Source organism: Paramormyrops kingsleyae, chromosome 10 (genome assembly GCF_048594095.1).
Source record: "Paramormyrops kingsleyae isolate MSU_618 chromosome 10, PKINGS_0.4, whole genome shotgun sequence".
Classification (NCBI taxonomy): Eukaryota; Metazoa; Chordata; class Actinopteri; order Osteoglossiformes; family Mormyridae; genus Paramormyrops; species Paramormyrops kingsleyae.
Window position 1 is genome coordinate 16,469,276 of NC_132806.1, and position 27,015 is coordinate 16,496,290.

General features: G+C 40.6%; 2 protein-coding genes, 1 long non-coding RNA gene and 3 other non-coding genes across 8 annotated transcripts; all 6 read left to right on the forward strand.

The window, feature by feature from the left end:
• The first annotated feature begins 7,618 nt into the window (after positions 1-7,618).
• On the forward strand, positions 7,619-12,199 carry b3gat3 (beta-1,3-glucuronyltransferase 3 (glucuronosyltransferase I)). Of its 2 annotated transcripts, none has more exons than XM_023793975.2 (6): positions 7,619-7,788; positions 8,320-8,425; positions 8,676-8,766; positions 8,875-9,211; positions 9,494-9,784; positions 11,343-12,199. In XM_023793975.2, exons 2-6 carry the CDS (start codon positions 8,338-8,340, stop codon positions 11,439-11,441), a joined length of 906 nt encoding a protein of 301 aa, XP_023649743.1. In that variant the 5' UTR covers positions 7,619-7,788; positions 8,320-8,337; the 3' UTR covers positions 11,442-12,199. The 2 variants fall into 2 exon arrangements, with proteins under 2 accessions (XP_023649743.1, XP_023649735.1); XM_023793967.2 differs by having other exon boundaries at positions 7,622-7,788; positions 8,613-8,766.
• Positions 12,200-15,649: 3,450 nt separating this feature from the next.
• LOC111835002 (uncharacterized) lies at positions 15,650-19,944 on the forward strand. The gene is made up of 3 exons (XM_023794876.2): positions 15,650-15,783; positions 16,739-17,312; positions 18,175-19,944. The coding sequence occupies exons 2-3, from the start codon at positions 16,752-16,754 to the stop codon at positions 18,319-18,321; spliced, it is 708 nt and encodes a 235-aa protein (XP_023650644.1). The 5' UTR covers positions 15,650-15,783; positions 16,739-16,751; the 3' UTR covers positions 18,322-19,944.
• Positions 19,945-22,548: 2,604 nt separating this feature from the next.
• Positions 22,549-25,153, forward strand: LOC111835032 (uncharacterized). 2 transcript variants are annotated; one of them, XR_002836139.2, is made up of 7 exons: positions 22,549-22,716; positions 23,159-23,247; positions 23,449-23,482; positions 23,659-23,685; positions 23,887-23,948; positions 24,300-24,395; positions 24,596-25,153. It is a non-coding gene; the product is annotated as an uncharacterized lncRNA (long non-coding RNA). The 2 variants fall into 2 exon arrangements; XR_002836138.2 differs by having other exon boundaries at positions 22,551-22,712.
• LOC111835254 (small nucleolar RNA SNORD26) lies at positions 23,288-23,360 on the forward strand. Its single transcript, XR_002836197.1, has one exon. It is a non-coding gene; the product is annotated as a small nucleolar RNA SNORD26 (small nucleolar RNA).
• Positions 24,036-24,107, forward strand: LOC111835264 (small nucleolar RNA SNORD31). Its single transcript, XR_002836200.1, has one exon. It is a non-coding gene; the product is annotated as a small nucleolar RNA SNORD31 (small nucleolar RNA).
• On the forward strand, positions 24,461-24,529 carry LOC111835259 (small nucleolar RNA SNORD31). The gene has a single exon (XR_002836199.2). It is a non-coding gene; the product is annotated as a small nucleolar RNA SNORD31 (small nucleolar RNA).
• Positions 25,154-27,015: the final 1,862 nt, after the last annotated feature.

Sequence of the window (27,015 nt, forward strand, 5' to 3'; positions counted from 1 at the left end):
CACACTTGCGATGATATATGAAAGGAAAAAGAGGCAATCAAAGTAGTTACATTGCCCGATGTCTGCGGAATTACTGCTATATCAGTTTTACCCTTTACATGCTTCACCAGTTCATTTACACGCAATGAAGACTATAAAATGTAACGAATTGGAATAGTTGCATGTGAAACGGCGTATGTGTTAAAGAAAAAACCAAAGTATTACACATACACTGTAACCAACGATTTATGTATATTTCAGTGATTTGGGCTAATAAACGTGCGACTAAACTAGAAAGTCACGTAGATCCAAGCACGTCATATATTTTAGCATTCTGTGTATATGACGATTAGTTGCTTAAAAAAACGGAAAGACCCGGGTATTAGGGTAACCTCCTTTAATTTCGTAATTGATATATATATATATTTCTACCTTGGTACCTCCCACCTCCCCGCAGTCATTGTCTGTGCTGCGTTGCGCATCCATCCTCACGCAGCTTCTTCCCCCCTTGCCTTCCTCCTCCTCTCTGACTCCGCTCCCTTTCCACCTTCATCACTACTCAAAGGCCCTTTACCTTCCCATTATTAGCTGCGCTCAATAAGGCCACACATAATATCAACAGCTGACATTCGTTTAGTACATTTCTTTGGTATTCCTGTTATGTGTGGCATACGGTGTGCGCCATTTTTTGGAATTTTGTCTCCATTAGTTTCTCTGCAGTAGACGCATAGATTATGCTGAAACCTGACGATAATCACACACTATGAAACGATTTGGGAAACTGCTTTTACTCGAACTAGATGCATTGTTTTAAAGTTATCTAGCAAAGAGAGACGGGGTGGGGGCTGCGCTTCTCCCGGCGGAGAACTCGGTGACCCCTCAGCTCCTCCGAAATGCCACCTCCTCGCCGCCAGACGGAGCGGCCGCAGACAAAGAGCCCGGGGTGGGGCTTCAAGCGGGCCATCTGCGGTTAGATCGGCGCTGTGTTTGTCTCACACAGGACGGATTCATTGTCTGAGGGAAACACACACGCACTGCGGAGGGCACTGACAAGGGGAGGCAATTAATCACAAGAGCAAAACTAAAATCTCAGCTACGCCTCAGTTTAATGTGCCGATATCACTTTAAAGTAGTCAATTTTCGGGAAGTAAACGTCTATGTACCAAAAAAGTCAACTCATATCTGTTCAGTGCGTGACATACAGTGATGCATCATATAACGGATTCTTGGCTTATTTGTTCTCTTGCACAATGGAAAACGGCCATCTGGTGGACATAGGTAATACTACATACAAAAGCTACCTCCGAGTGTCATTGCCGTTATATCGAGTGAGAGCCATACAAGATGTTTGGTCAGTTTGGAGTGAATCAACATAGACTTGGACTACAATCATGCGGTGTATTCTTCAACTGAGAATTTTTATATTGGATATATAAGGAACTGCTGATTGCCAACCCAGCTACCAGTGATAAAATACCTAATTTACAGATAATATTTATTATTCCAAAATATCATGTAATCAATTTGAAATACAACACCTTTGATTTTTCCATTCATACATTAGGCCAATACATTATATAAATGTATATAACATATACTACGTATTGTTGATGTCCTCGAATATAACAAATAAATGTTTTTAATATTCAGATTAAAACTAAATGTCTTGTATTTAATCATCAGTTATCAAACAAAAATGTCATTGTCTCACTTACCTCTGGTGTTACCAGGACTAACAGCTTAGCTGCAGTTAAAAGTTTAACACAAATTTAAACCGGAACAAGCCATTGCCTGTTTTCTCTGAGCCTGCAGAAAGCAACTGTGTATCAAATGAGATGCCGTCAGAACGACAATGTATTCCACAGACGGCCCACCAGACCCTATCCCATCTAATCCCCTACTCCACCCACACCCCTAACCTACACCAGGCTTGGGAGGTATCTATTTTATTTCATACCGTCATACTGTTCATATGTTATCCTTGAGGTATATGGTATCTATATTTCAGAAGCATCTTGATGGTAGGAGGGAGTAAAATTTGCCAAATGATAATACTGTACTACCTGAAAATATTGCGGTAACGCTGCCCAAACCTAACCTACACACTCTCCCCACAAATTTCACCAAGTTTACCATGGACTGCCACCGATATATTTCACTGGACTTCAACAAAAAAAAAATATTGAACTTTTTTTTTGCAAATGCAGAAATTCTTCTCACGCCCCACGTTTTCACTGAACTGTGCAAACGGTGAAAAAGATCCATGGAAGACTTGTAGTATAAGGTCTACTGTGTTCTACAACTGCCCTTTCTGCCCTTTGCTGCCACCTACCACTGCTGCTTCAGTTTTGGGAGGATTTGCTTCAAAATGAACTCAGGTGTATCCGTGTAATGTTTTTTGTGAAGTGGTAATACGATAACTCATAAGACCATCAAATACTTTTGGAGTTATGTTCACAGGGTCAAATGTCTTCTGAGGTCACCCTTTCTTTTGCTGCCACTAAACAGTGTTGCTTTGATTTTCATGCAATTTGTCTCAAAATTTGATCAGGTCCAGATCTCCATTCATACAATATGTCTGCAAAGTTTTCAAAAGATCCATTAAAGAATTTTAAGTTATTGAGTTATTGAGATCACCAGCCTGAAACTGCCATTTTCTGTACTATCACTATGCGGTACTCCTTCAATCTTGGTGCAACTGTCTCAAAATTTGGCGAGTTCCAGATCTTCATCCACACGGTGTGTCTGCAAAATTTGTAAAAGATCCTCGAAATCATTTCTGAGTTATTATGCTAACTTTGAGAGTGTGTGTGGAGGTGGGGGACAGTTCCCAAAATAAATTCCCCGTCCGGTGAATACAAACTAAACCCTGTCATTGCGTCTGTTTAGAAATAACCCAGAGTCCACTCGAGGTATCATGTATCATAAACCTGTATATAGCTTTGCTCCAGTTTAAGAAGAAATTGTGCCCCCATCCCAGCACCCCCCAAAATGAATATTCAGGGTTGCCAGCTCTCACACATCTGGTGCTACTGTAGACTCACTCTTTCAGACTTTCATGCTCACGGAATAAATCTTATGGCAGATGTATACTATTCCATTATAAACCTACACCAAAAGTGTTGGGGTACCTTGCAGACTCTACTGAGTATTTGCAAGGTAATAAAACTGTTACAAACATGTAAATGTATGTGCATATGTTTGCAGACTTGTCTTAAGTTGCAAATCTCACTAAAAGAGCCAGCTGACCAAAGTTAGCAACCTTGAATATTATCAATAGAGAATGGTCATACACTGTATGTCTTATGCAGGTAAAGCAATCCCTCATAATTACTGTTTTATAAATTATGAACAAGCATTTCCTCCAGTAAGAGTGTTGGCCTATCTATCTAGTCCATGTTCATGTAGGCTAGTGAAAGTCAGTTCTTGTAAAACAAACGATTTTATTGTAAAAACAAATGAGAAGGAATAAAAATGGGCGATTTAACTCCCAGTAGGCCTACTTCTTTCGAGTATGGGACCCTATAAAATTGAATTAGTATATTTAAAGGTTTTTCATTTGCTTTATGAAAATACATTGAAACAATCCCTGGGCCAGATGCCCACGTGCCATGGATTTAAAGGCGTGAGCGACACTGATGGAGAAAAATGCTGGTGTTCGCAAGAGGGCAGTAGCGAGCCATGCGGACGGTAAATGACAGTGTCACATGAAAATAGAGAGAGATAAATACAAAGTTATTGTTTTGTCCATGGACCGCGGAACTGGGGTGGGGGGGGCTGACCAGTTTGGAACATTATTAAAAATAAAGTGATGAAGAATCATTAGAAAAAACACGCATACAAATAATTTAATACAAAGCAATCAAGGTATGTTAATAAAAGTCTGAGGTATATCCGTGTTTTGAAAAACAAAATGTGATTTTAGGCGAGGGTAACGAGATGGGTTACTGATTGAGTATTTAATATTTACCAATCGCCAGTATTTTTAGACTACATTTAATATTACGTCATCGGCAGTATTAGCGAATTAAATCTCAAGATGCATCGCGAAGCAATGAAGTATGTTGAGATGAGCAGGCTTGGAGAACTGAGAAAAAATAGAGACAGAAGATTGTATCAGAGGTTTTCAAAATTAAACGGACGAGTGGACATGACTTTCTGCCCGCCTCATTATGACCCCCCTTGTCCAGATATATTCCGCGGTCCATAATTTTGTGTTGCTCATATTGTTTTGAATCTGTCGTGTAATCGAGGGTTTAATCGGTAAAAATTAGTAAAATAAACCCGAACTGACAATCATGTGAGAAGAAAGATACGATTATCAGGAAGTTAACATATCCATTAGGCAAGTTAGCACAGAATAAAGATAGTGTGGAATACACTCTTTCGGTATTGAATAATATCCTCTTTATTTTTTTCCATCAAACGTTGTCTTGTGACATATGTATGCTGTGCACTCCCTCGTTGCTGTGTCACGCATTTCGACAGATCCGACGGTAATGGATTTCTACTTTGGATGTGGTCTAAAATACACAGATATATTGTTAATGCTTAATTACCATGGATTTATTTTTTGTTGTAGTTTTGCGTAAGAATGCAAAACAGTCTCAATATAGCCTAATATTTCCCAAACCTATCCCCTTAGGTGTTTAAATCCGTTCCACAAACTACAGATTGTTTCTGCCAAATGTATATGTTGGGATAAACTGTACCTTAAGGCATTTCACACATAACGGCATCCCTGCTAATCTGGTTAGGCAACACAAACACACAAATCATGTCAGACGCCACCCTTGCTCTTGCACAATCTGACCAGCCACCGCACAGCATGTTGATAAAGTTCCACTGAGCGATGAAAAAGTAGCAGCTATGAATACTGCATGGATTCTGCGTGTGCCAGAGCTGACAAACAAAGATTAGGAACTCCCTTAATACTCTATAGTAGTTGTGTGGTGTGAGTTTCCTTCGGGAACATTTCAAACACTTTCACGTGTCTGTTTTTGGGAAGAATTCTGTTTTTTCTTTCATTTCTTTGTTGCTCTCAAGGTTCAATTTCCAGATGGAAGAGAAATGTGTCTTCTGCATTCTACCATGTTTCAGTGGTCTTTACCAGGTAATCAGAGCCAAAATGCAGAGCTTGTGATAACTTGGGACACGTGACTTTGAATCAGCATGTCTGCAGTCCCTGCTGGCTGAAATGTTCTTATTGTATTTTCAGTTTGCCACTTAATGATTGACTTGTCATTATCTGCTTGACTTATGCTCTCCATGATTGTGCATTTTCGAGAGAGTCTATCAAGAGCTGCGGGAGTGAGAAGAGATGATGGATAAGTGGCAAGGGTGTTGATTTGGTTTCAACAGTTGGTAGGGGCCAAATCAGCCCTGAACTCCCAGTTTAGCTAAACACATACGCTATCCCCACTTTCTTGGCATGGATAAGTCCCTACTTATGAAGTCATGATATGAGGTCACGATATCTCATTTGTCATGTGAAATCAGCGTCTGTTTTTCATTTGACATACTGTGGTGCTGGTATGTTGTTAAATGCAGCAGAAACCTTCAGATTTTCAGAAAGAGGGGTGTATATTCCTAGGTGAAGCAGAACCCACTAATTAGACTGTCAAGACCAGTGTTTGATGGCAAACCTTTGATTGGCAGATTCATTTAGTTTATGGCAACATATGCTGATCACTAACACGAATGAAACAACTGCACGTAAAGCCTGTGGCCTGGTTTATGTTTTAAGTGTTGTAATTACTCCAAAGGAGAAAATCTTTTAACTTGATTGTAATAATTACTAGACATTTTGAACAGTATTACAGATAAACACATCTGCAACATACAGGCAGTCTTGCACACCTTATAGGCATTGGCATATTGCACTGCAGAATAAGCTGATAAACATGAAGCCAAGATCTAAAGGTAGGCTATCAAGTAACTTTCAGCTTGCAGTGCACAGTTTAGGGATATGCCATAAGACCTGCTTTCCAGAGTCAATAGGGTAAGAAATATGTCTTTAAATGAATGACTCATGTTCTCAAAGCTCACATTCGCTTCTTCACACTATCTATTTCCATCCCACGTGGTGTATATAGAGTGTCTCTTTGCACAGGCATATTCCTGGGAGACTAAAGACAGAGTGAGAATCAAAATACGTTTAGTATCCTGGAGGAAATTATTGAAAACTGCACAGCACGCAGCTACACAAAAGACATATCGACAATACACAATGCTACATAAAACAATTTTTACATCATCGTCATCTGTTCAGTCGAGAACGATTCTCGGTCACTCTGTGGATCTATGCTTTCCATGTCTTCTGAGCTATTGCGACTTCTTTCAGTTTTGCTACACTCAGTTCAGTATCTTCCTTGATGGTGTCTAGCCAGTGAGTTCTTGGGCATCCTCTTCCTCTTTTGCCACTAACCATTCCAAGCATGACATCCTTCTCCAGTGATTTGCTTCATATGATGTGACCAAAGAAGAGCTTTTGTTCTATCTTTGCCTCTAATGAGAGTTTTTTTAAATTATTATTATTAAAAAATGTATTATTAAACATATGAAGATGGCAATAAATAAGTGGGTGAGTAGGAAAATAAGTACAGTACTGTGGTGAAAATCCCGCCCCCTGACCGTGTTCCTTATGCTTTATTATCATTCGCGTTACTGAATCTTTATCATCTTAATTTTTTTATAATCTGTTTTAAATGTGTGTGCGCTAATGGACATGTGGTGTGTCGCCCCCCACACGCTGTAAATCCGGTCCCCCCCAATATGAAACTCTTTCCGAGGCAATTGATGAAGATTTGTGTTACTTATTGCACAAAAAATAAATAAATAGGCAGACATTTATAGAAATAAGTAATAAGTATAGCATTGCCAATGTGCCCAGATTGAGTTACTGGTTGTACAATCTGATAGCCGGTGGAAGGAATGATTTCCTGAGGAGTGAAGCCGCACCACACTGGAGAATATGAGCCATGGGGAATTATGCTGCTGTTTCCTCCTGAGAATAAGGTTACTCATCACGATTGACCCCCTTCAGTTTAGCTAATTTTTAACAAGCTGCACTTTCTTGGCTTCATGTATTTCTTCTTTTCTTTCTGGGTTTGGTACAATGCTGGAGTTCATATCGCAGATATTATAGCTTAAGTGTCTAAAATAAAACGACCATACTGTGCATTGTGTGTCGCTAGCTAATTAATAATTAGTTCCTAGCTAAGTGGCAATATTTTTGATTATTCATGCTCTGTATTTCTTATCAGCATAAGACATTACACCTCTCTATGCACATTATAATTGTCATTAACAACTTACCAACAACTGAGACTGTATTATAGGCATCTGTTTCATATTTTAAACCACCACTGATATATTATATAGCTCTCCCTAACACCAGTATAGGCATGTTTAATCAATGGATACTAATATGTCAATTCAGTAGATGTTTATTTCGAGTGTTTCAAATAGAGTTCCATACTTAATGTGGTCTCTTATTATTATATGGATTTTTAAAACACTGCGGTTAAGAACTTTAACGTTAATGTGCTATTTGCAAACGATACTTCTATGAGAATTGTTTTTCTGTTATCCAAACACATTTTTCTCTGATGGTTATAACTAGGAACCAAGTATACATAGCCGAGTTTAGGCAGGAATCCGGTGAGGAGGAACAGCGAAAGCGGAAGTTGTTGGTGTTGTTAGACGTGAATGGCTTTGGTCAGATTTGGCGAGTTTCTGGAGCAATATCAAAGCATCTGCTCCAAGGTCATGACAGGAGATAAAAATATCGATACCCATGCAGTACCGGTAAGCGGTGGACATCAATCAGAGAGAAAAAAATTTAGACATTATTGACCATTTCGAGAACCATACAATAGATGCCGAACTGTAATTTCTGCTAAAAATTTTAACTTCGCCGTCGTGAATCAAGTCTGTCAGTTATTCATCTATAAACAATGAAGGGCTTGGATTTATTGTCGTTGCCGGGAATGGCTATTTTGCACAAAACTTTCAATAATTTTCCCGATTGCTGTTTTTAAACCATAATGCTGAGCATTCATTTACTATTCCATACCGTACAGACAACTCGATTTCAAGACGCATTTGAAATAACTATGGTTTTACACAGTTTCCACATTCCTACATATGTTAATTGAATAGTTGTTTATTGTTCTTTACCATGATTGTACAACCAGTAACTGTTCTCGTTCTGTTCACGCTCCCCTATTGATTTGTATATAGGGGGCATATGACGTCTTAAATATTGTTTAAAAACAAACATATTATTTAATATCAAATAGCTGTTCTAGTGTTTTGATGGCCCACTTTATGCATCAGTTCTCCTAGCAATCCACCATGAGGCTGAGGTTCAAGCTGAAGACTGTCTTTATCCTCTACTTCACGGTATCTCTTTTGGGGCTGATCTATGCCCTTATGCACCTGGGTAAGAACAGTAAATTTACACATCTTTTAGAACATGTTTCCTTGTAAGTAAGCCAGGTCGGATGATATACTGTAAATGCTGCATTATGCAGAATCTTACATGTTCATTATGCATGGCTTGGTGGTTTTGAACTAAGATGCCACATACTGTTCTAATGCATATACATGGTTGTCTGTTTACCATTAAGGTCAGCACTGTGAGTGCAGTGAGCATGACATGACGAAGGATCGTACCATTTCCCGCCTTTTAGGGAAGTTGCACAGCCTCCAGGGGCACACAAAGAAAGAACCTACCAAGCCCCACCTGCCAACCATTTATGTAATCACACCAACTTATGCCAGGTACTTCTTCCTTTCCTGAAGGATAAAGCCATTTCTTTCTGGGGCTCCGTGTCATGTGCATAATGATATGCTGCTTCTCTGTACTATAATAAGTATATTTTCATCCAGGTTAGTCCAAAAGGCTGAGCTAACCCGGCTGTCTCAGACATTCCTGCACGTACCCCAGCTCCACTGGATTGTTGTGGAGGACTCATCCCAGAGAACCGACCTGGTGTCGCACTTCTTGGAACACTCGGGCCTGGTCTTCACTCATCTGCACATTCCTACCCCACAAGATCGCAAGCTCCAGGAGGGAGACCCCAACTGGCTGAAGCCCCGTGGCGTGGAGCAGAGGAACGAGGGGTTGCGCTGGCTGAGGGAGAACATCTGGGCGGGTGAGACGGCGGAGGGTGTGGTTTACTTTGCAGATGATGACAACACCTACAGCCTGCAGCTTTTTGAGGAGGTACGGAAATGGACTCCCTGCATATTAATCACCACATCACTCCTAGTTTTGATCTCATCCAATCATAGTCGTTCATCCCAGACATTACTTTCTCTGTTCATTATGATTTGCGGTAGTTGTTATTTAATATAAATGAATGAATATAATCTGCCACCACGGCAGTGAGATGTGTTTGAAGCACAGTTGGAAGGAGCCGTCAGTCCTGGAAGGGGAGTTCTACCCTCCTCTGTACTCTTACTCTCCCTCTTCCACCTCAGTGCTGTAACAGAGACTCTCCTGCAGATGCGGTGGACCCAGCGGGTGTCTGTGTGGCCCGTGGGGCTGGTGGGCGGCATGCGGTACGAGGGGCCTGTGGTGGAGCAGGGCCGGGTGGTACGCTTCCACACGGGCTGGCGCCCCAGCCGGCCCTTCCCCTTGGATATGGCCGGTTTCGCCACCTCCCTGCGGCTCGTGCTGAGGAACCCCGAGGCCCGATTCGATGGGAATTCGCCCATGGGCTTTGTGGAAAGCAGCTTCCTGCAAGGCCTGGTCACTATGGAGGAGCTGGAGCCTAAAGCTGAAATGTGCACCAAGGTGGGCGTGCTCGTCTCTCTCTATTGCCAGTTACTAAGGTCTGGAAGAGTTTAACACCCAGCTTGTATTACTATCAGGGCTGGGAAATGTATCGCGTTAACGAATAGCGTTAATTTAAGACATAACTTGTTTTTTTTTTTTTATCACGTTAACGCATGCAGAATTTCTACACTCAAATGAGAGAATAGTATGAGTAAAGATTTTTAATAGAGACCTATAATATTCCTTCCTGGTTGTACACAAGGTGAGAGTTTAGATTATGAAGTTGAATTCAAAGCTAAAATCAGAATAATCAGTTAGCATCTCACAGGGAAGCAGATGTTACCTGTTTTCTTTCTCGTTTTAATAAACTGCCAGGCAGAAGCATACACAGGATAAAAATAAAGTAATTTGCGGTATTTCTTTTATTTTATTGAAGGCTTATGCCATAAAACCTTAAAATTGTGCTAAAAAAATAATAGTTTAACATCCCTACTTATAATACAATTCCCTCTCATGCTGCCATTTTTGCATGCAGTCTTTTTGAAAGTACTGAAATTCAGCATGTACTGTACCTGCTTGCAGGTGGTATTTTTTTGGGAAATTAATAATCTGCACATCACAAGTTTAGTTAAACCATTAAACAAATATTAAAATATGAGTCATTGTCACAAACTTGAGAATTTTTGAGAAAAGAAAGAAAATGTTGCAATGAAATATAAAATGTGTTTTTTTTGTGCAGAGTAATTGACATTATCTTTACCTTTTAGGTATTTTAAAATTGTCATTTGTTGTTCTGATTTGATGATTTTTTTCCCTGAATAGGTAGCTAAAAGTAAAAAAAAAAAAAAAAGAAAAAACTACATAAATTGTTTTTAAAGCTTAAATTTTTTGGCAAGCAACCAACAATAAATAGTTAATTTGTATAATATGATGTGTGTTTTTGCTCAAATTTTGATTAATTTCTTTTCCTCGATTTGATGAAATAGTTTTGTCTGTTACCAAAATAAACAGTAATATAACAAAACTGATTAGCTATCCCAGAAGCAAAATCAACAGTTTAGACAATGAAGTTGAGTCTGCGATTAATTGGTCAATTGTTTGAATCGATTCACAGCCCTAGTTTTTATAGATCTTCTGTTAATCACTGATCTGGAAAGGGGCTGATGGATCAGGGATGTTCAAACTGTCCTTTTTGGTATTTATATGGAAAAAGTACTTAAGTGGGAAATCCTCATCTCTATCTACTGGTTAGCATAGGATAATGTACGTACATTTTTATTTATCCATAAATAGCTAATTTGAGTAATGTATCACTTAAATGACTGTTGTACTAATTTAATTAGATGATTTCAACATTTATCAGTGTTTTAGAGTGACAGAAAATTCAGCAACATGGGATGTTTTATGGATAAAGACTAGTAAAGTAAAATTATCAACATATGTTCAGGCACAAAAGTCAACAAAGAGCTATTGGTGATGGTAAACTGTAATGTCCATGAAGCTGTGCTTTATGTCATACAGTGTACGGGCTATTAAGTGACTGGATGTCGGGTTCTGATTGGGCCTTGCTGTGCAGGTACTGGTGTGGCACACCCGGACTGAGAAGCCAAAGATGAAGCGTGAGGAGGCGCTGCAGGCTCAGGGGCTGGGCTCTGACTCAAAGGTGGAAGTGTGAAGCAAGGTGCCCAAAGAGTGGATTAGCATAACCTCAACCTATCCAGGACTGGTTCCATGCACACTTGACCTGCCCAAGATTGCCTGGGACAAGCCTGGTTGAGATGTGAGTGCTGAACTCACGAAAGGGAAGGTTTGTGATTGGATGGCTTATCTCTGGGGATGTTGCAAGAACACACCCCCACCTAGAAAGGAGTTTACCTCATAAAAACAACCTCTCTCGCCTGTTAGATTCCCTTTGCACATCCTTAAAGCTCATTCAGACAACAGGGTCAAGGAGGTGGGGACTGCAGACTCCTAGTGGAAAGGAAGAAAGAGGTTAAGAGGAACATATAGCAGCCATATAGCTATTTATAGAGGTTACAGCATAGAGGTCAGGGACAGAGGGCTTGGAAGGGAGGAAGGCTAGGACAAGCAACGTACTTGAAAAGTAAACATTGTTGAAGTAGATGTTTCTTCATTCTTATCCGCCTCTCTCCTTTGAAACATGCCTCAGCTAACTGTCCCAGTAGAATAATCTAGAAACAGCTTTGTACATAGTGTAAAACAATGGGAGAATAAAACTATTTAATGACAAAATGTAACTGCTGGATGTGTACCTGCCTTAATGTATATTCACCTGTGTTTGCATGTGTGTATGTGGTTCTTCGGGTAGTGTTTGATGCTTAGGTTTGAATGTCAGTATATTATGCATGTTTTGTGCTTTTTGTAATTCATCCCTGTTCCATAGTTAAACTAATAAAACTCTTCCACAGCTAACACTGTGCCTTAATCATTACCAAAACCACCTACAATGTAAGCAAGCTAAAGAAAGACTATCAAAAACATAAAGCAGTGAAATAAATGAATAGATAAAGGATTATTATGCAGGGTGAAGGTCCAAAGTGAACTGGAAAAGTGGCTGGAAGAATAGAAAAATATTAAAAATATTAAATGTTAAAATATTACATGGTCCAATTGTTAATTATTAAGATCACAATTCTTACAGTTTTTATTGGGGGTATTATACATAAACAATGAAAATTATCAAAAAAATATGACCAGAAACTATAAAATATTACAAACTTAAAAAGAAATTAAATAAAGGCTATACACCAGATATCTGAGGTATCTGCAGTATGATACTTAAAGTGTTTGTTCCAAATTGCTTCAATAGATACTACTGGTAAACTCCCATTAAATAATCTACATAAGCTGTGTGCCCTTTGTCCGTCAGAGTGTGACGGGGAAGGAGAACTTTGTCAGTACAACACGGCAACACTCTTTCGTAATTAGTCAGCCTCATGTGAGCACTTGTACTTCATTTATGGCTTAATGGTGGTATTATTCAGATCTGCTCCCAGAATGACCTTTTCACAACTGTGCTTTTGTTGGCTACTCTTCTGGGCAAAGTCTGTTCCAATATTCTCATTGTTGGTATGTCTCCCATGAAGCTGTCCATGGTTTGAAAATTTGTCTCTTGCAGCCCAAAATTGTAATTTCCATTTTCTATATTTGTATGGTTGTTTTCTAATTCTGTGTCGGTAATCTTCGAAATTATGAAACCACATGACAGCAGAGACTAATTTTCATTACATGGTATTGTGCTAGGAATCTAAACACTAATGTCCATCAGCCCATTGCTAATTGTTGATTTGGATGCACCTGACAGATCAGAAAATGACCACATTGTACTGGCTGTATACCATATGCCATATGGCGGTTTCCCCCAGTAACTCCACTGAATCAATTCTCAATTTTTCGAAGTTAACATGCAGCCTTTGCTATTGATATATAATCTTAAATGTACGCTACTTTTGACAGAGTTAATAATGTGACCTTCTTTTCCGTACTCTACAATGCTGTTTCCCAATCAGTTTTTGCACCCTCCCTGGTAGGGAGCTGGGAGGGAGTGAAAACGTGGACTGGCTGGGGGCCCCCGAGGACCGGATTGTGAAAGACTGCTCTACACCATCACACTTTTGGTGTTGCATCATAAGACCTCTCTTTCACATGCTATACATTTGTCCCTTGGACTATTCCATCTCTTAAGGGTTCCCCTACCAACTGTATACTTACTGTATTTATTTTCTTCCCTTTATAACATAACAGAAAGGCTTATGAAGTATCACTTAGGTGGACATTGCCTGTCTGAACCACTGTCTCCTGTAACTCCCTGGTGGCTCTCAGCCTTAACCACACATCCACTCTGCTGTTCCACCACTGATGTTTGTGGATCTCCCAACCACAACTCAAATTTAGCTCAAGACTCATCCTCATTTACAGTCAGTGGCAGTGTTTACCACCACGCATTTTCACCTTGGGGGCCCCCTGTAGGCCAGAAACAGTCAGTACACTGAATATTAAATAAACACATTTCTTGTTTAGGAGATTCCGAAGCAGCGTGTTCTGCTAAACAGCCAGCTAGGATCTTCTGACTCTACTCAACAGCTGTTTGTTTAGTCTTTTGAAACATCTGAGAGGGGTTGGGAGGGGGGGCAAAATCAACAAACCCACCTACAGTGCGGACCACTTTTTTTGGTACTGTATACTGTTCCTCCTGAAGCTCATTGTTCCTCAGCTATTCATTCTTCTATTCTTTCATTCTTATACCCATTTTAATTCATAAGTACAACCACAGGACACCAATGCAGTCTCTGTCTGTGACTAGCCTTCGCTGTATTATTAAAGCTTGAGTTTTATATTTTACAGTGAAATTACTATATAGCTGTGTCGGTGAGGTACAAAATATCAAAGAGAATGAAACACATCTGATAGTCTCTGGTATTTATCTGGTACTTATCATTATGTAACCCAGCCTAGAACTACGATGTTTTGAGCTGTAAGGCTTTCAATTTGTCCAGAGAGAGATCTTAACTAACCAAACCAAAAGCCCATATATTTATGTATCTGAGCAGAGATACATACTGTCACACAGAACTGACCACATGACCAGCGCTGCCTGGTGACTAATCACCCGACACGTACCCTCATGTCCTGTGACTCACGTTAAGAGCAGGCCAGCCAACCACGAGGCCTCTGCTTCACACATGAACAGCCTCAGCTGGATGGCAGTCACAGGCTTCAGCATGCAAAGCGACCTGACGCATGTCCACTGCCTCTTCTCCGAGCAGGCACTGCACCCATCTCTAAGCTACACCTTGTTGTCACTTCTTGCGTGATGCATAACCACCTCCATGTACAGCTGTTTCTCCATCACGTCCGTCCTGCTTTTATCAAAGCAGACGGTCTATCCCCCTGCTTCTCCAAATGGGGATAATCAAGTCAATGAGTATATTTTGAGTACAATTCTTCATTCTTGCTGTGGTAGGAATTTACTAAACATATTTACTAATGTATTTAAGAATTATGAATCTTTTCCAGGTATGCTTTTCTATCATGTGGAAGATGATAAGTGTCTCCCTCAGGGTAGGACTCGCGTGTTGCTATACAACCGGCGATGCCTCAGCACCACACTGGTTCCGATCCCCAGCAGGCCAGACCCAATTGGCTCTCCGACTTAGTACTGTGTCTCTTTGGAGAGTCTTTGGGTTCCGCTGGTCTGACTTTGTGTTGAACAAGCGGTGCCTCATGGAGTCCAGAATGAGGCACATTACCTGCATTGTGAGGGAGCGTCAGTTGCGGCACTACGGCCATGTGGCACGTTTCCCTGAGGGTGATCCGGCTCACAGGATCCTCATTGCTGAGGACCTGAGGGGCTGGACCAGGCCGAGGGGACAATCACGTAACACCTGGCTGCAGCAGAAAGACAGCCATTTCCGGAGGATGGGACTGGACCGCATGTCAGCCTGGGGGGGGGGGCGCCAGTCGGGATCCCGAGGTGTTTCATCGTGCAACAACGCACTGTGCCAGCGCATACTCCCCAACCTGACCTCTCCCAGTTGGTGATTCCATACAGTTACTGACATGTCTTAACTTACTTTCTACCCTCATAATTAACAAAGATTCATGGCTAAAATGAAGGTTAGACAGGGCAAACCATGGGTATTTTACTGTAATATCCCAACATATAGATATTGCTTTTAAAAAAATGCTCAATGTACAAGAGACACTCAGGAGTAAATAATTTTTTTTTTTTAAATGTTAATTGTTAGATAATATTGAGCACAAAACCCCTATCAGTGTGATGTACCTATAGAGCGTAAATCATTTAACTGTTAACTTTGTGTGTGTGTGATCTAAGCCAGGAGAGATATTGCATGAGCGCATTAAGCCAACGTCCTCTGCTGCGTGTGTGTGGGTGGGTGTTTGCCTTGGTGACGGCAGGTCCAGGCAGGGTGTCTCACAGCAGAAAGCAGAGCTCACTGGTGGAACAGCACAGACAGATCTCTGACCGACTCCAGGTAAGTGCGCTCTCTGTCTCACTATCTGCTTCAAGTGTTGCATTCGCTCATTTGACTGAAAGCGCATATATTTGAATCTGTTTTCAGCTCCATAGATTGTAAAATTATATGAGTCCAGTTTACATGCTAAACTTCATTTTGAAATCCTGAAGAAGCAATGTATCACTACGTAAAACCAAAACAGGCAGAGAAGGCTTCATTCACCATGACATGAAATAAAATATGATGCATAATACAGAGTGTGATAATGTTTACCTTTATACACTTGTTTAACTCGATGTTTCTAAAATGGGTGATTAAAATGTGTTATAAAGCATTTGATTATATAACTGGATGTTGAAGAGGAACAGGTGAATCACTGGTCAGCTGTTTGTGAAATGGCAATAGAATTCAGATTAACCTTAAATATTTCAGTCAAAAGAAAAATAATTTTCAGTAATAATGGGCCTCATTCATCAACCGTTCTTACGAACAAATTTGTTCTTAAGCCCCACGTACGCACTTTTTTTTTTTACAAAGATTCTGACATTCCCCAATGTTTTCTTATCTGAATTTGTTCTTAGCTAAGAACAGAATCTATGCACACTCAAGACCATTCGTACGCACATTTGAGTAATGATAGTTTGTTCAAAATAATTGGTTATAGCAGTTTTGTTCATTCTACAGTTCATAAAATGATAGTATTTTAATAATTTATAAACGTAAAATATAAAAAATAATTTTTAAGTGTAAAAATTATTTTCATGGTAGTAACGGCGATCATGCGGATTATAAATAATTTAGAATCTTCGTAAAAAAGTGCGCACGTGGGGTTTAAGAACAAATTTGTTCGTAAGAACGGTTGGTGAATGAGGCCCATTGTTCTTGCATCACACTGTGGTGGGAAATATTCATCTGATAAGTAATGGCCACGGATTTGTAACTGAAATCAATTTCTTCTCAAATTCTGACAAAGAAAGGGAACGACTATGACGATTGGCAAGACTCGTAAGAAGTCCCTCAAGTTCCTGGACCGGGCCGACGGCTCTTACTGGCTCCTGGATGAAATGGAGGTGCCAAGGGAGGGAGAGCTGATACAACAGGAGCAAGACCAAGGGAGGATGGGAAGCGGAGATGAGCGAGAGGGACATTCCACGCCATCGCGAGCGCAGAGTGACAATCGCGAGCCAGACATTTTTGATTTCGATACAGGCATGATGGAGGACGACGGGACGGCCGCACTGCTGAGGAGGAAACCAAGTCGCCTCAGCAGCCGGTGGAGACGGCGGAGCGGCTCCAAGAAATGGCCAAACTGTCGTGCGGAGGTCCATTCTGCCAACAAGGAAAATATGCCCCCCCCAGGGCACATGACGGAGGTACCGGCACACACCGAGACAACGGAGCCGGCCAAGCCAGTTCTGCTCCATTTGTCTATGAAAGGTGATGAAGATGATAAGGTTCTGATTTCTGAGAAGGAAAGCAAGAACGGCCAGCATGCAGAGGAGGAGATAAAAGCAGTGAAGAAGAAAAGCCTGAGGAATTACACACGGGTGAGGGCCGAGGCTTGGACACTTATCTCTTACATGTTCTGCTACCTGTTTATGCAGCTGAGCAAGCTGGTGGTACAATTGGTGGTACAACAGCAGTATCCTATTGCCAGTGTCACCCAATGACCCTCATGCCCAGAGTCCTGCACACAACCGCAGGCTGGTATCGGAGAAATCACATGGGCTCTCACTGCACAGACTTTAAAGGTGCGCGGCTGGGCTGCGTTACGGCAAACAGTTGGCAGGCCCAGCCGGAATTTCCTGCTGCTAAAGCACTTGCTAACAACCACTGGGACAATACTGTTCCCCATAGGGGTAGATTAAACACACAGCCAACTGCTGTGAACGAACAGCAGTAGACAGCTTTGTTTCTTAAGTGCCAGGAAAACACTGCCAACATGTAAACAATAAAATACAGAATATCCTACTTAATTCAGCATAATGAGTGACAAATTTAAGGTTATACTTTTACTGCTTCAAGAATTGTTTTGGAGCCATATCTCTCTCCCCCTCTTTTCTGTTTACAATTTATACACCAGGAGGGATGTGGGTATGCAGCAGAGAGATAAGGCACACAGACGTTTTTCTACATGTACATGGTCAGCAATCGTCATCTGAGGGTGCAGGAGGCTGAACCTTGCAAGCAACTCAAGAACCAGACCATCTGTCTGTCAGCATTGCTCTTTTGTTGTTACTCTGTGGTCTACGTCAGCATTGATGCCAGACGCCCTCGAATAATCTGCTCCTGAGGTTCATCCTATTTATAACTGAACCTTCATCATGTGCCTATGCTGACATAGCTGCAGCAGTGAATTGGTCTTGTATGCATCTGTGTTGGAATCACCTATTCATTTCTCCCCTCCAGGCTATTGACCGAGCTTTCCGCAGAGGCTGGGAGACCTTTGTTGCCAACCTGAATAGTGTGACTCTCAGTCCTATCTCCTCTTCATCGCCCTCCTCGCGCTCACCAACAGAAATCCACCACCGTTCCTCACTTGCGGAATCCAGATAGAACAAAGCCCAGGTGGCACCTAAAGGAGAGTTTAACCAATCTATTGTATCTTGATATTACTGTATTTGGAAACGCTTCACATTATCTGTACCTTCATAATGCATTCATTATGCACTCATAGAACATTCAATGCATCTTCATAATGCAAGTATAGAACATTCATAAACAGTAAGTATATATTAACATCTTATTATACCTTAACAGCATTACTTTATATTAATAACAAACATATGATAATAACATACAATATAGCTGTATATTCATATGAAGTTTGTTATTAATGTATATTAAAGCTGCGAAGGTATATTACGATGGGAAGGTACACTTACATGCTGCTTATGAATATTCTGTCAGTGTATTATGAATGCATTATGAAGGTGCACTGAATGTTCTATGAATGCATTACGAAGGTGCACTGAATATTCTATGAATGCATTACGAAAGTGTACTGAATGTTCTATGATTGCATTACGAAAGTGTACTGAATGTTCTATGAATGCATTACGAAGGTGCACTGAATGTTCTATGATTGCATTACGAAAGTGTACTGAATGTTCTATGAATGCATTACGAAAGTGTACTGAATGTTCTATGAATGCATTATGAAGGTGCACTGGATGTTCTATGAATGCATTATGAAGGTGCACTGGATGTTCTATGATTGCATTACGAAAGTGTACTGAATGTTCTATGAATGCATTACAAAAATGTACTGAATGTTCTATGAATGCATTACGAAGGTGCACTGAATGTTCTATGATTGCATTACGAAAGTGTACTGAATGTTCTATGAATGCATTACGAAAGTGTACTGAATGTTCTATGAATGCATTACAAAAATGTACTGAATGTTCTATGAATGCATTACGAAGGTGCACTGAATGTTCTATGATTGCATTACGAAAGTGTACTGAATGTTCTATGAATGCATTACGAAAGTGTACTGAATGTTCTATGAATGCATTACAAAAATGTACTGAATGTTCTATGAATGCATTACGAAGGTGCACTGAATGTTCTATGATTGCATTACGAAAGTGTACTGAATGTTCTATGAATGCATTATGAAGGTGCACTGGATGTTCTATGAATGCATTATGAAGGTCCAGTTAAATGTAAAGCCTTACCCTGTATTTTGTTTCAAGATGAACATTTGTAATGTACATGTAAAACAAATTATTTGCATTATTCTTTCCTGTATACTTGCAGACATTAGTCTAATATGTCTAATGTATAACGCCTGCATTGTCCTTGTGTGACATCATCTTTTGACATTATCGCTGTTACCAGGTATAACAGGTGGACCTCAATCAGAGACCAAAGGTCTGCTTCTGTGACTAAGAAGGTTCAGTGCTACATAACTGAGTGATTGACTTTGAACTTCTTATGAGTATTGCTGTGGCAGCGTCTTGGGCTATTTGGAAATGAAATGTGTATCTGCACAGGAAAGCAGGACCATGGAACCCTAAGCTGTACATAAACGTATGCCAAACTACTATTACTGAAGTGAAAATCATCTGTAAGGAAAATGTTTGTAAAGAAATTTGTACATGCATATGATAAATAGCTCCTGTAATGTGATACGTATGTACAGTCCAGTAATGAAAAGCAAATTTCTGTTAAGCAATATGTATGATTTTTTTCTTTTTACATTGAACTGCATGGCGTTGAATGTCAAAGCGAAAGAGACCAATGATGCAACTGAAGTAGGATTGGCAACTGTGTTGCATTATAGGTTATGTAGAAATAAGAAACCAGCTATTCAGGTATAGCCCTAATCATAGCAAGCTACTCTAAGTTCAATTAAGTCCAGTTATTGGACACTTTTTATGCAGTACAGAAAATACAGCATTCAGACGAACTGATCATAAAATTGAGAACCTACTGACAGCCCAGCCCTGAAACAGAGAAACCGGCTGCTTTAAAGAAAGCCCCCCCTACTAATGCTCCTTACCTACAGTGCAATAGGGGACACAGGCGGCCGCAAGCTTTGGAAGAAGGTGCCGACTTGCAAGCCAATTTCACTCTGCCTTGGATGGGTTAGCAACAGTGGTGATGGATCCCTGGGACACATTGGCTAGGACTGGTACTGACTGCCTACCCATCTGTACATGGTCTTATTAATTAATATAACCCTGGGGAACCCAGACCACCTTATCATTATAGGAAAAATATGTCCATTGGCTAAAATGATCATACAGACCCAGTGAACTCAAAAACAGGTGTTTTGTAAAAATAAAGCAGTTTCTAATTAAGTGTTGCAGAAGACTGACGTGTATTTCCCAGTGGCTAATGACAGAGAGAGATACTCATTTTCATGTCTGATTCTGAATGTGTTTCACTGCCTATCCCATCTCCAGATGGATTTGGTCCGTAACCATCCACAACAGCAGTGAATCAATCAATCTACTAAAACTCCCTTTTGAGTCATTTCTTGTTCAGTATTGAGTTTCACTTATATCTAGACAGTCTTGGCGTTTATGATTTTATTTGTTTTTGGTTCTATGATTTTTCCATTTGTTCTAGTTTTACTTAGCATCTTGACTCCTATTTTCCTATTTGCTGATTATCTGACCTCAATTAGCATTCATTTCAACTTTGCAACTTGAGTCCCACTTAGTCTTTCAATCAGAAGATCTCGTCCTGCCAGCGTTGGGTACACAGAGGCTTGGCTCTTGAAGGACTGACAGGCCAAAGGGAAACGTGTGCACAGCTCATGGCGTGACTGTGGTGGAGCATATAAACAAAATTCTAATTTTCTTGGTGCTATAGAACCATTAACTTAGATATTGCCTGCTTCAATGAAAGAGTTAAAACAATATTAACTCAAATCAGCTGAATCCATTCATCTTCCACACCTGCACATTCACTACTGGGTAATGATAAGCGTCACGGCAGGTAACACCTGGACTGGGATGGTACCCCACCGCAAGGCACACAGTCACGCACTATGAGGTGAACATGAATCATCCATTCACTGTACTGTGTGTTTTTGCACTTTACAAGGAAACCAAGATGCCCAGAGGAAAACTGGCACAAAGAACACATGCAAATTCCACACAAAGTATTGCTCTAAAGCAGGGGTGTCAAACTCATTTTAGGGTGAGGGCCGGATGAGAAGAAAATGTGACCATGTGCGGGCCGAATTTATTATTATTTTTTTTTAATCATAGTGCATCAAATTACAACAAATACACTATATTCTGTAAAACTGCATTTAACAAGTCCTCAGAAACTGTTCATTAACACTCTTATTCCTTTTTAATACTACTACTAATAATAATGATAATAAAAAAGATTTGATATTTAATACTATTGTTCAAATCATCCCGCGGGCCGTATTGGACACCATAGTGGGCCGTATTCGGCCCGCGGGCCGTATGTTTGACACCCCTGCTCTAAAGCCAAAAACTTGAATTTTTCCAATTATGTGAAACCAGTTGTCATTAAGAACAATTCTAAAAATAGATATCATTTTATACTTTAGAATAAATGATACAATATTCACCATAGGTTTTATATAAATCAGTGAGTTCCCATTAACAATTATGCGCTCTTAGCTTTTAAATTATTGAAACTACAGAACTGATTATCCTGGGGTGGGGGGAAATTTGAAATATTTATTTTTTCTGCCTATTCTCCTAGTGAGCGTCGCGGTGAAAATCTCAGATTATCAGACAGGGCTGGAGTGGCATTAAAAATCGAGCCTGGACTTCTGCCCATACAGGCCCACCACACATACATACCTATGATAAAATGCGGGGGCAGTGGCTCCCCCACGATGTATTTTGCTAGCCCACAACCCCATCGAGCCACCGGGAAAGATAACAATCATGTCATCAGATGATATGTAACACACGGAACAAGTTTTTAGTTAAGTTACCACAACTAAAATATATAGCAAGGCCACCTGGAGCAGGCATGTAGCCAGAGGTAAATTTCATGGAAGGTCCGGCATAACCCCGTCTTGGCTGATTTTCCCGACCTTGGACAGTCAAACCCGTAATATCACTAGGTGCGACGTGCCACGCTGCCTTGCATGAGCCGCACTGGCTTCAGACGGAAAAGGCAGGCGCTCGTTTGCTGCCACCTGCTGTTTACCGCTCAAGTCGCATCGCTTTTTTTTCTGCTTTTTGAAAATACCGCTCGGAGGAAATGACGTTATTTGAGTAAATTTAACGACTAATTAAATTTTGTTGTATTTATTTATTTATGTATGTATGTATGTATGTATGTTTAGATGTTGTACCATAATTAAAACTCTAAACCATACTATGGTTTTACAATCATTTTTGAATGAACGTCAAACTAGAGGATCCTGGGAAACGACGGCGGTACAAAACGTGGTTCTCGTCCGCCATTTCTGTCATTCACAGAGGACTCTGCATGGGGTAGGTGAGCTGATATTTATGAAGTGTAGAGGTGGTTTGTGGCTAGTTTTTGCTTTTAACGTGAAGTAGTTGTTAAGCATGTTAACTGTACATTATAGTGTTTGTAAATGTATTATTTTAGTTGCCATTATAAACGCAAAGGAACAATGCAGTTTCGCTTCCGAGGTCCGTGGTCACGAACTTGACGAAGTGTGCTTTTAATCCACCATTTATCAAAATGCATGTTATCCATATTATAAAGCAAATTCTTTATTATTCCTTAGTATAATTTGAGTCAAGCTAAAACGCCTTGTCCTTGCCTTTTTGTGTATGCGAGGTAGAACAGCGGTGAAATTTAATCGTGATTTAATTACGAAAAGAGGGCGCAAATTAGCCCGATATTGCAGTTGCAGTGGCATGGTGCCTTGGTCGATTAGCATATTTTATAAAGTAAATCTCTTATCCAGGAACGGAGTGCCGCCTGAGCACGTGTCTGACAACATGGCTTCCGCTTTGTTCCCTATCGGGTATCTGCTGGAATCGGGATGACCCCCAGGTACTATAGACGTAATTTCTTAATACTAGATGTCCCATTGCTACCATGATGATATATTGAACTCTCTCTTGCTGAATCTTTTGAAGAAACTACTTTACCAGATTCTGAGTAGTAAAGGATATTGAGTACTGAGTTAGCCATGAATGAGTAGTCTTTTAAAGATTTTAACGAGATATTTTACCCCCGGTCCCCCTTCTGCAGGTGTGCCGAACTCATCAGTGAGATTCTAACACAGGTAAAATAAGTTTCCGTTTTGATTATGAGTGTGGAAGGAATCATGATGAATTATAACTGACAAGCATATGTCTGACTTTGGTGATGTTTCTCCAATTCTGAAATCCTAGTGTGTTATAACTGAAGGATCCAGCTTTGTTGCTTGGTTGTTAATGGGTTTTCCCCCTCCTTTTATAGGTCTGCTTCTAGCATCAAACCACTAAGGTGAGTGAAGGTTCTCAGCATCACGGTCTTGATGTTGGTAGTTGGCATGTCTGATAGGATGAACTGGGTATTAACCCATTATTTTTTGGACGACTCATGTCTCATGGCAGCCTAGTCACCAAAGCCCTGATCAGACTGCATTGGGTTAAATGTAGCCTACATCAGTGACTGGAAATGGAGTAACTAAACTCTCTCAATCAGGGCTGCTCCTGTTGGTGTTTCATGGATCTGCCATTTGGCTGGAATAGGACCAGCCCTTGCAGGTAAATAGCAGCATTTTTTTTTTATCCCCTAGCAAGTAGGATGAAACTGGCCTTTGGTAACTGAGTGCAGTGATCCCCCATGTTAAGATGTGGAATGAAGATTCCTATTACCGCCCCAGTCTGACACTTTGTGACTGAGTGGTAGTTCTCTGACCACATTTTACATAATTTCTCCAATCAGCCCATGCTGATGTTTAGCTTATATCTGGGCTACTTTGCAGGATGTTTAAAAACTGAAGTGGTACTGCAGTAGGTAGCTGTGGTCAGGAATGGATCAATGAACTGCATACATTAACGATGGAACCAGCAGTAAAATTTTTTTGCATCTTTGTGAATACTTTGTCATTTCAGGTTTGTCTGAAAGCTAATGGAAAATGTGGGAAAAGATCTCGACACTCAAGGCAGTACTATAAACCAAGAGTGAACCCATGATATTTCACATGAAAGGTTAGTCTGTCTGGCGGAAGTCGTGTCGCATCTCGAGTTCATATAAGAACCTTGAGTCTGATATGTCTGCGAGTGATGAATTGTTACCGCCCCAGTCTGATTTCAGCTGACTGATTCGGTATCTTTCTGATAAACCGACTGCGGTTGCTGATGTGCTTATATACTTGATTAGCGCTAACTTTTGATTTCTGTTCATTCAGGGTCTTCAGTGGGAGTGAGGTTTACTGAAGACAGTGCTGAATGATGACACTACACGGCTCCCTTTGTGAAGGATTCAGTATTGTTAAACTGTGGATTGTAGTGGTGCCCCCCCCGTGTGGGTGTGCACACCATATGTAATACCCTTTTTTTGGGGGGGGGGAGGTCCACACAAAGCCTTACCACTAACGGCATTGTTCTTGTGTTTGGGCTGAGATGCGTTAACAGGCATTTAATCTGGACTAGGTCCTAGCAAACTGCAGGAACGAAGACAAGTTCTTCGTAACTTTTAGCATTATTTGACCATTGACTGGTAATTAACCTGCAGTACTCTCAGGCCATGTTCATGCCTGGCATTACCATGTGTCTCCACATGCATCTCGACTGAACGCTTGTAATCACATCTCACTTTGCCGCAGCTTTACGCGTAAATCACTTCCGTATGCAGGATTTGCCAAATTATAAGAAACCAAAAGCTGTTGCCACATTCTAGGGTGAACAAGCTGTGAAATGTTTGTATGAACTGCCATAATACTAAAAATGAAATATCTATGAATAAATTTCGTTGTGGTGTTTTATTTTTAAACAATTCCATAAATGGTATTTCATTGTTTTCTGTTATTTCATAACACAATTTAATGATGCAATGTGACTAAATTCAACCTTTATTTCACAATAAAGTGAAATGTTGCAGGCATGCAGTTTATACAGTGTTAACAGAACACCAATGTGTTAAAGGTCTTTCAGCACTAAGACAAGAAATATCAATGATGCTCAGTTGTGAGAATGTTTCCATGCAAATGGGTTACAACGGTCTGACAAACTTCCCAGCAGATGCAAACGTATATTTGGGTGTTGTAGTGAGAAAGATGTGCTGCTCACAGTGCACTTTACTACACAGTAGCCCACTTTGCACTGACGTACGTTCTGACATAAATCACGTTAAATGCTGCTCCCGTGTGTAATGAGTATGAACGTATTTACGCCCACATGAGGCCGTCAGTTGAGTAGGCGGTCAGTGTGGCCTGCGACATTCGCGTTCACACTGCTATAACAATGTGGCCATATGCTCTCCAGACCACCTCCCAGTGGGGTTTGAGCGATCAGATCTCAATGCGGCTTCAGTCCGGATTGGGTGCGTTCACACCTGTAATTAGCGCTGCCCATTTGTGATCGGATCACACAGGACGCTTGTTAATACCAGGTGTGCACAGAGCCTAAATCTGGACACTTTAGTCACTCAAGCATTAATGAAATTCTGCTTTCAATCCAAATTGTGGAACTTAGTTATAAAACAGTATAGACATAACAATGCGTTGTGAATTGATTTAAGGTGGAGATTCAATGCACTGAACTCAACTTTTTTTTTTCTTTTAAGGGTAAAGCAGATACTCCTAAGTTGCAGATACTCCTAAGTTGCACACACTCATGTTCAAATGCTGCAGGTAGACAAAGTAGAAATGCTGGAATGTGTATTTCCGAGACGTTGAACGGCAAGGGAAGGACCATTATTCATAAAGGAAGTGCTACCTGGTGTCTGTGCTATGGTGCTTTTGAGAAACATGCCCCTGTTTTATAGCACTGAACACTCTTCATCGTTAACACAACCTTTGGTTAAGACAATCTTTGTGCTATGATGTTTTTGAGAAATTACTTTTATAGCACGAAATGCTCGTTCTTCTTTTAAGCTATTGTACAATGGTCAAGACCCTGAGGTAGCTGGTAACTAGCCAGTTAAGTTAAAAGTAAGTCTTAGGGTGTTTTCACACTTGGTCCGTTTCATCCTTTAAAGCGAACTCAGATTGATTAGTCAGCATTTTTTTGGGTATATATGTGAACATGCCAAATGAACCGAACTGAGACCACATCGGGAGGTAGTCTCAGTCCGGTTCGCTTAACTTGTCACGGGTCGTTTAACTTGTGCATTATAAACACAAAGCGGTCCTGGCTTGCTTCGACAATTTTTACCCTTCAGCTTTGCCGTAGGCAGATCACGTGGTACAGTCCCGGGAAACAAGCAAAAATAATGGCTGCATGTGTGGGACACGGAATAGTTTGGTCAGAGGAGGAAACTACGCCACTTCTTGACATTGGAATGAAGGAAACACAAAACGTCGACTATCTACAACACACAGGAATGCAAAGGCCATCTTCTTGAAGTGAAAACTACCCAGAATCCAAAGCAGTAAAGGTCTGAGAGCTCCATAAGAACTTGAAGTATGAACGAAAGTAATGAGGCCCCATCTGAGCTGCAGTAAACCAGAAAGAGAACTGAATCCCCTTTCAAATGAACTCGCATTGTGAACACAAAAAGAACTGAGCTCCCTTTCTGTTGGTCCACTTTTGGGACCACTTCAAGAGGTCCGAGTTCGGTTCCTTTAAAGAGGACTATATGTGAAAACACTCTTAGAGATGCACGACA

Bases quoted from the DNA above. Each gene is read 5' to 3' on its own strand.
- b3gat3 (XM_023793967.2), top strand. From the start codon at position 8,338: ATGAGGCTGAGGTTCAAGCTGAAGACTGTCTTTATCCTCTACTTCACG. The intron at 8,426-8,612 runs GTAAGAACAGTA...TTTACCATTAAG, and splicing joins CTATGCCCTTATGCACCTGG to GTCAGCACTGTGAGTGCAGT. The intron at 9,785-11,342 runs GTGGGCGTGCTC...CTTGCTGTGCAG, and splicing joins AAGCTGAAATGTGCACCAAG to GTACTGGTGTGGCACACCCG.
- LOC111835002 (XM_023794876.2), top strand. From the start codon at position 16,752: ATGACGATTGGCAAGACTCGTAAGAAGTCCCTCAAGTTCCTGGACCGG. The intron at 17,313-18,174 runs GTGAGGGCCGAG...TCTCCCCTCCAG, and splicing joins GCCTGAGGAATTACACACGG to GCTATTGACCGAGCTTTCCG.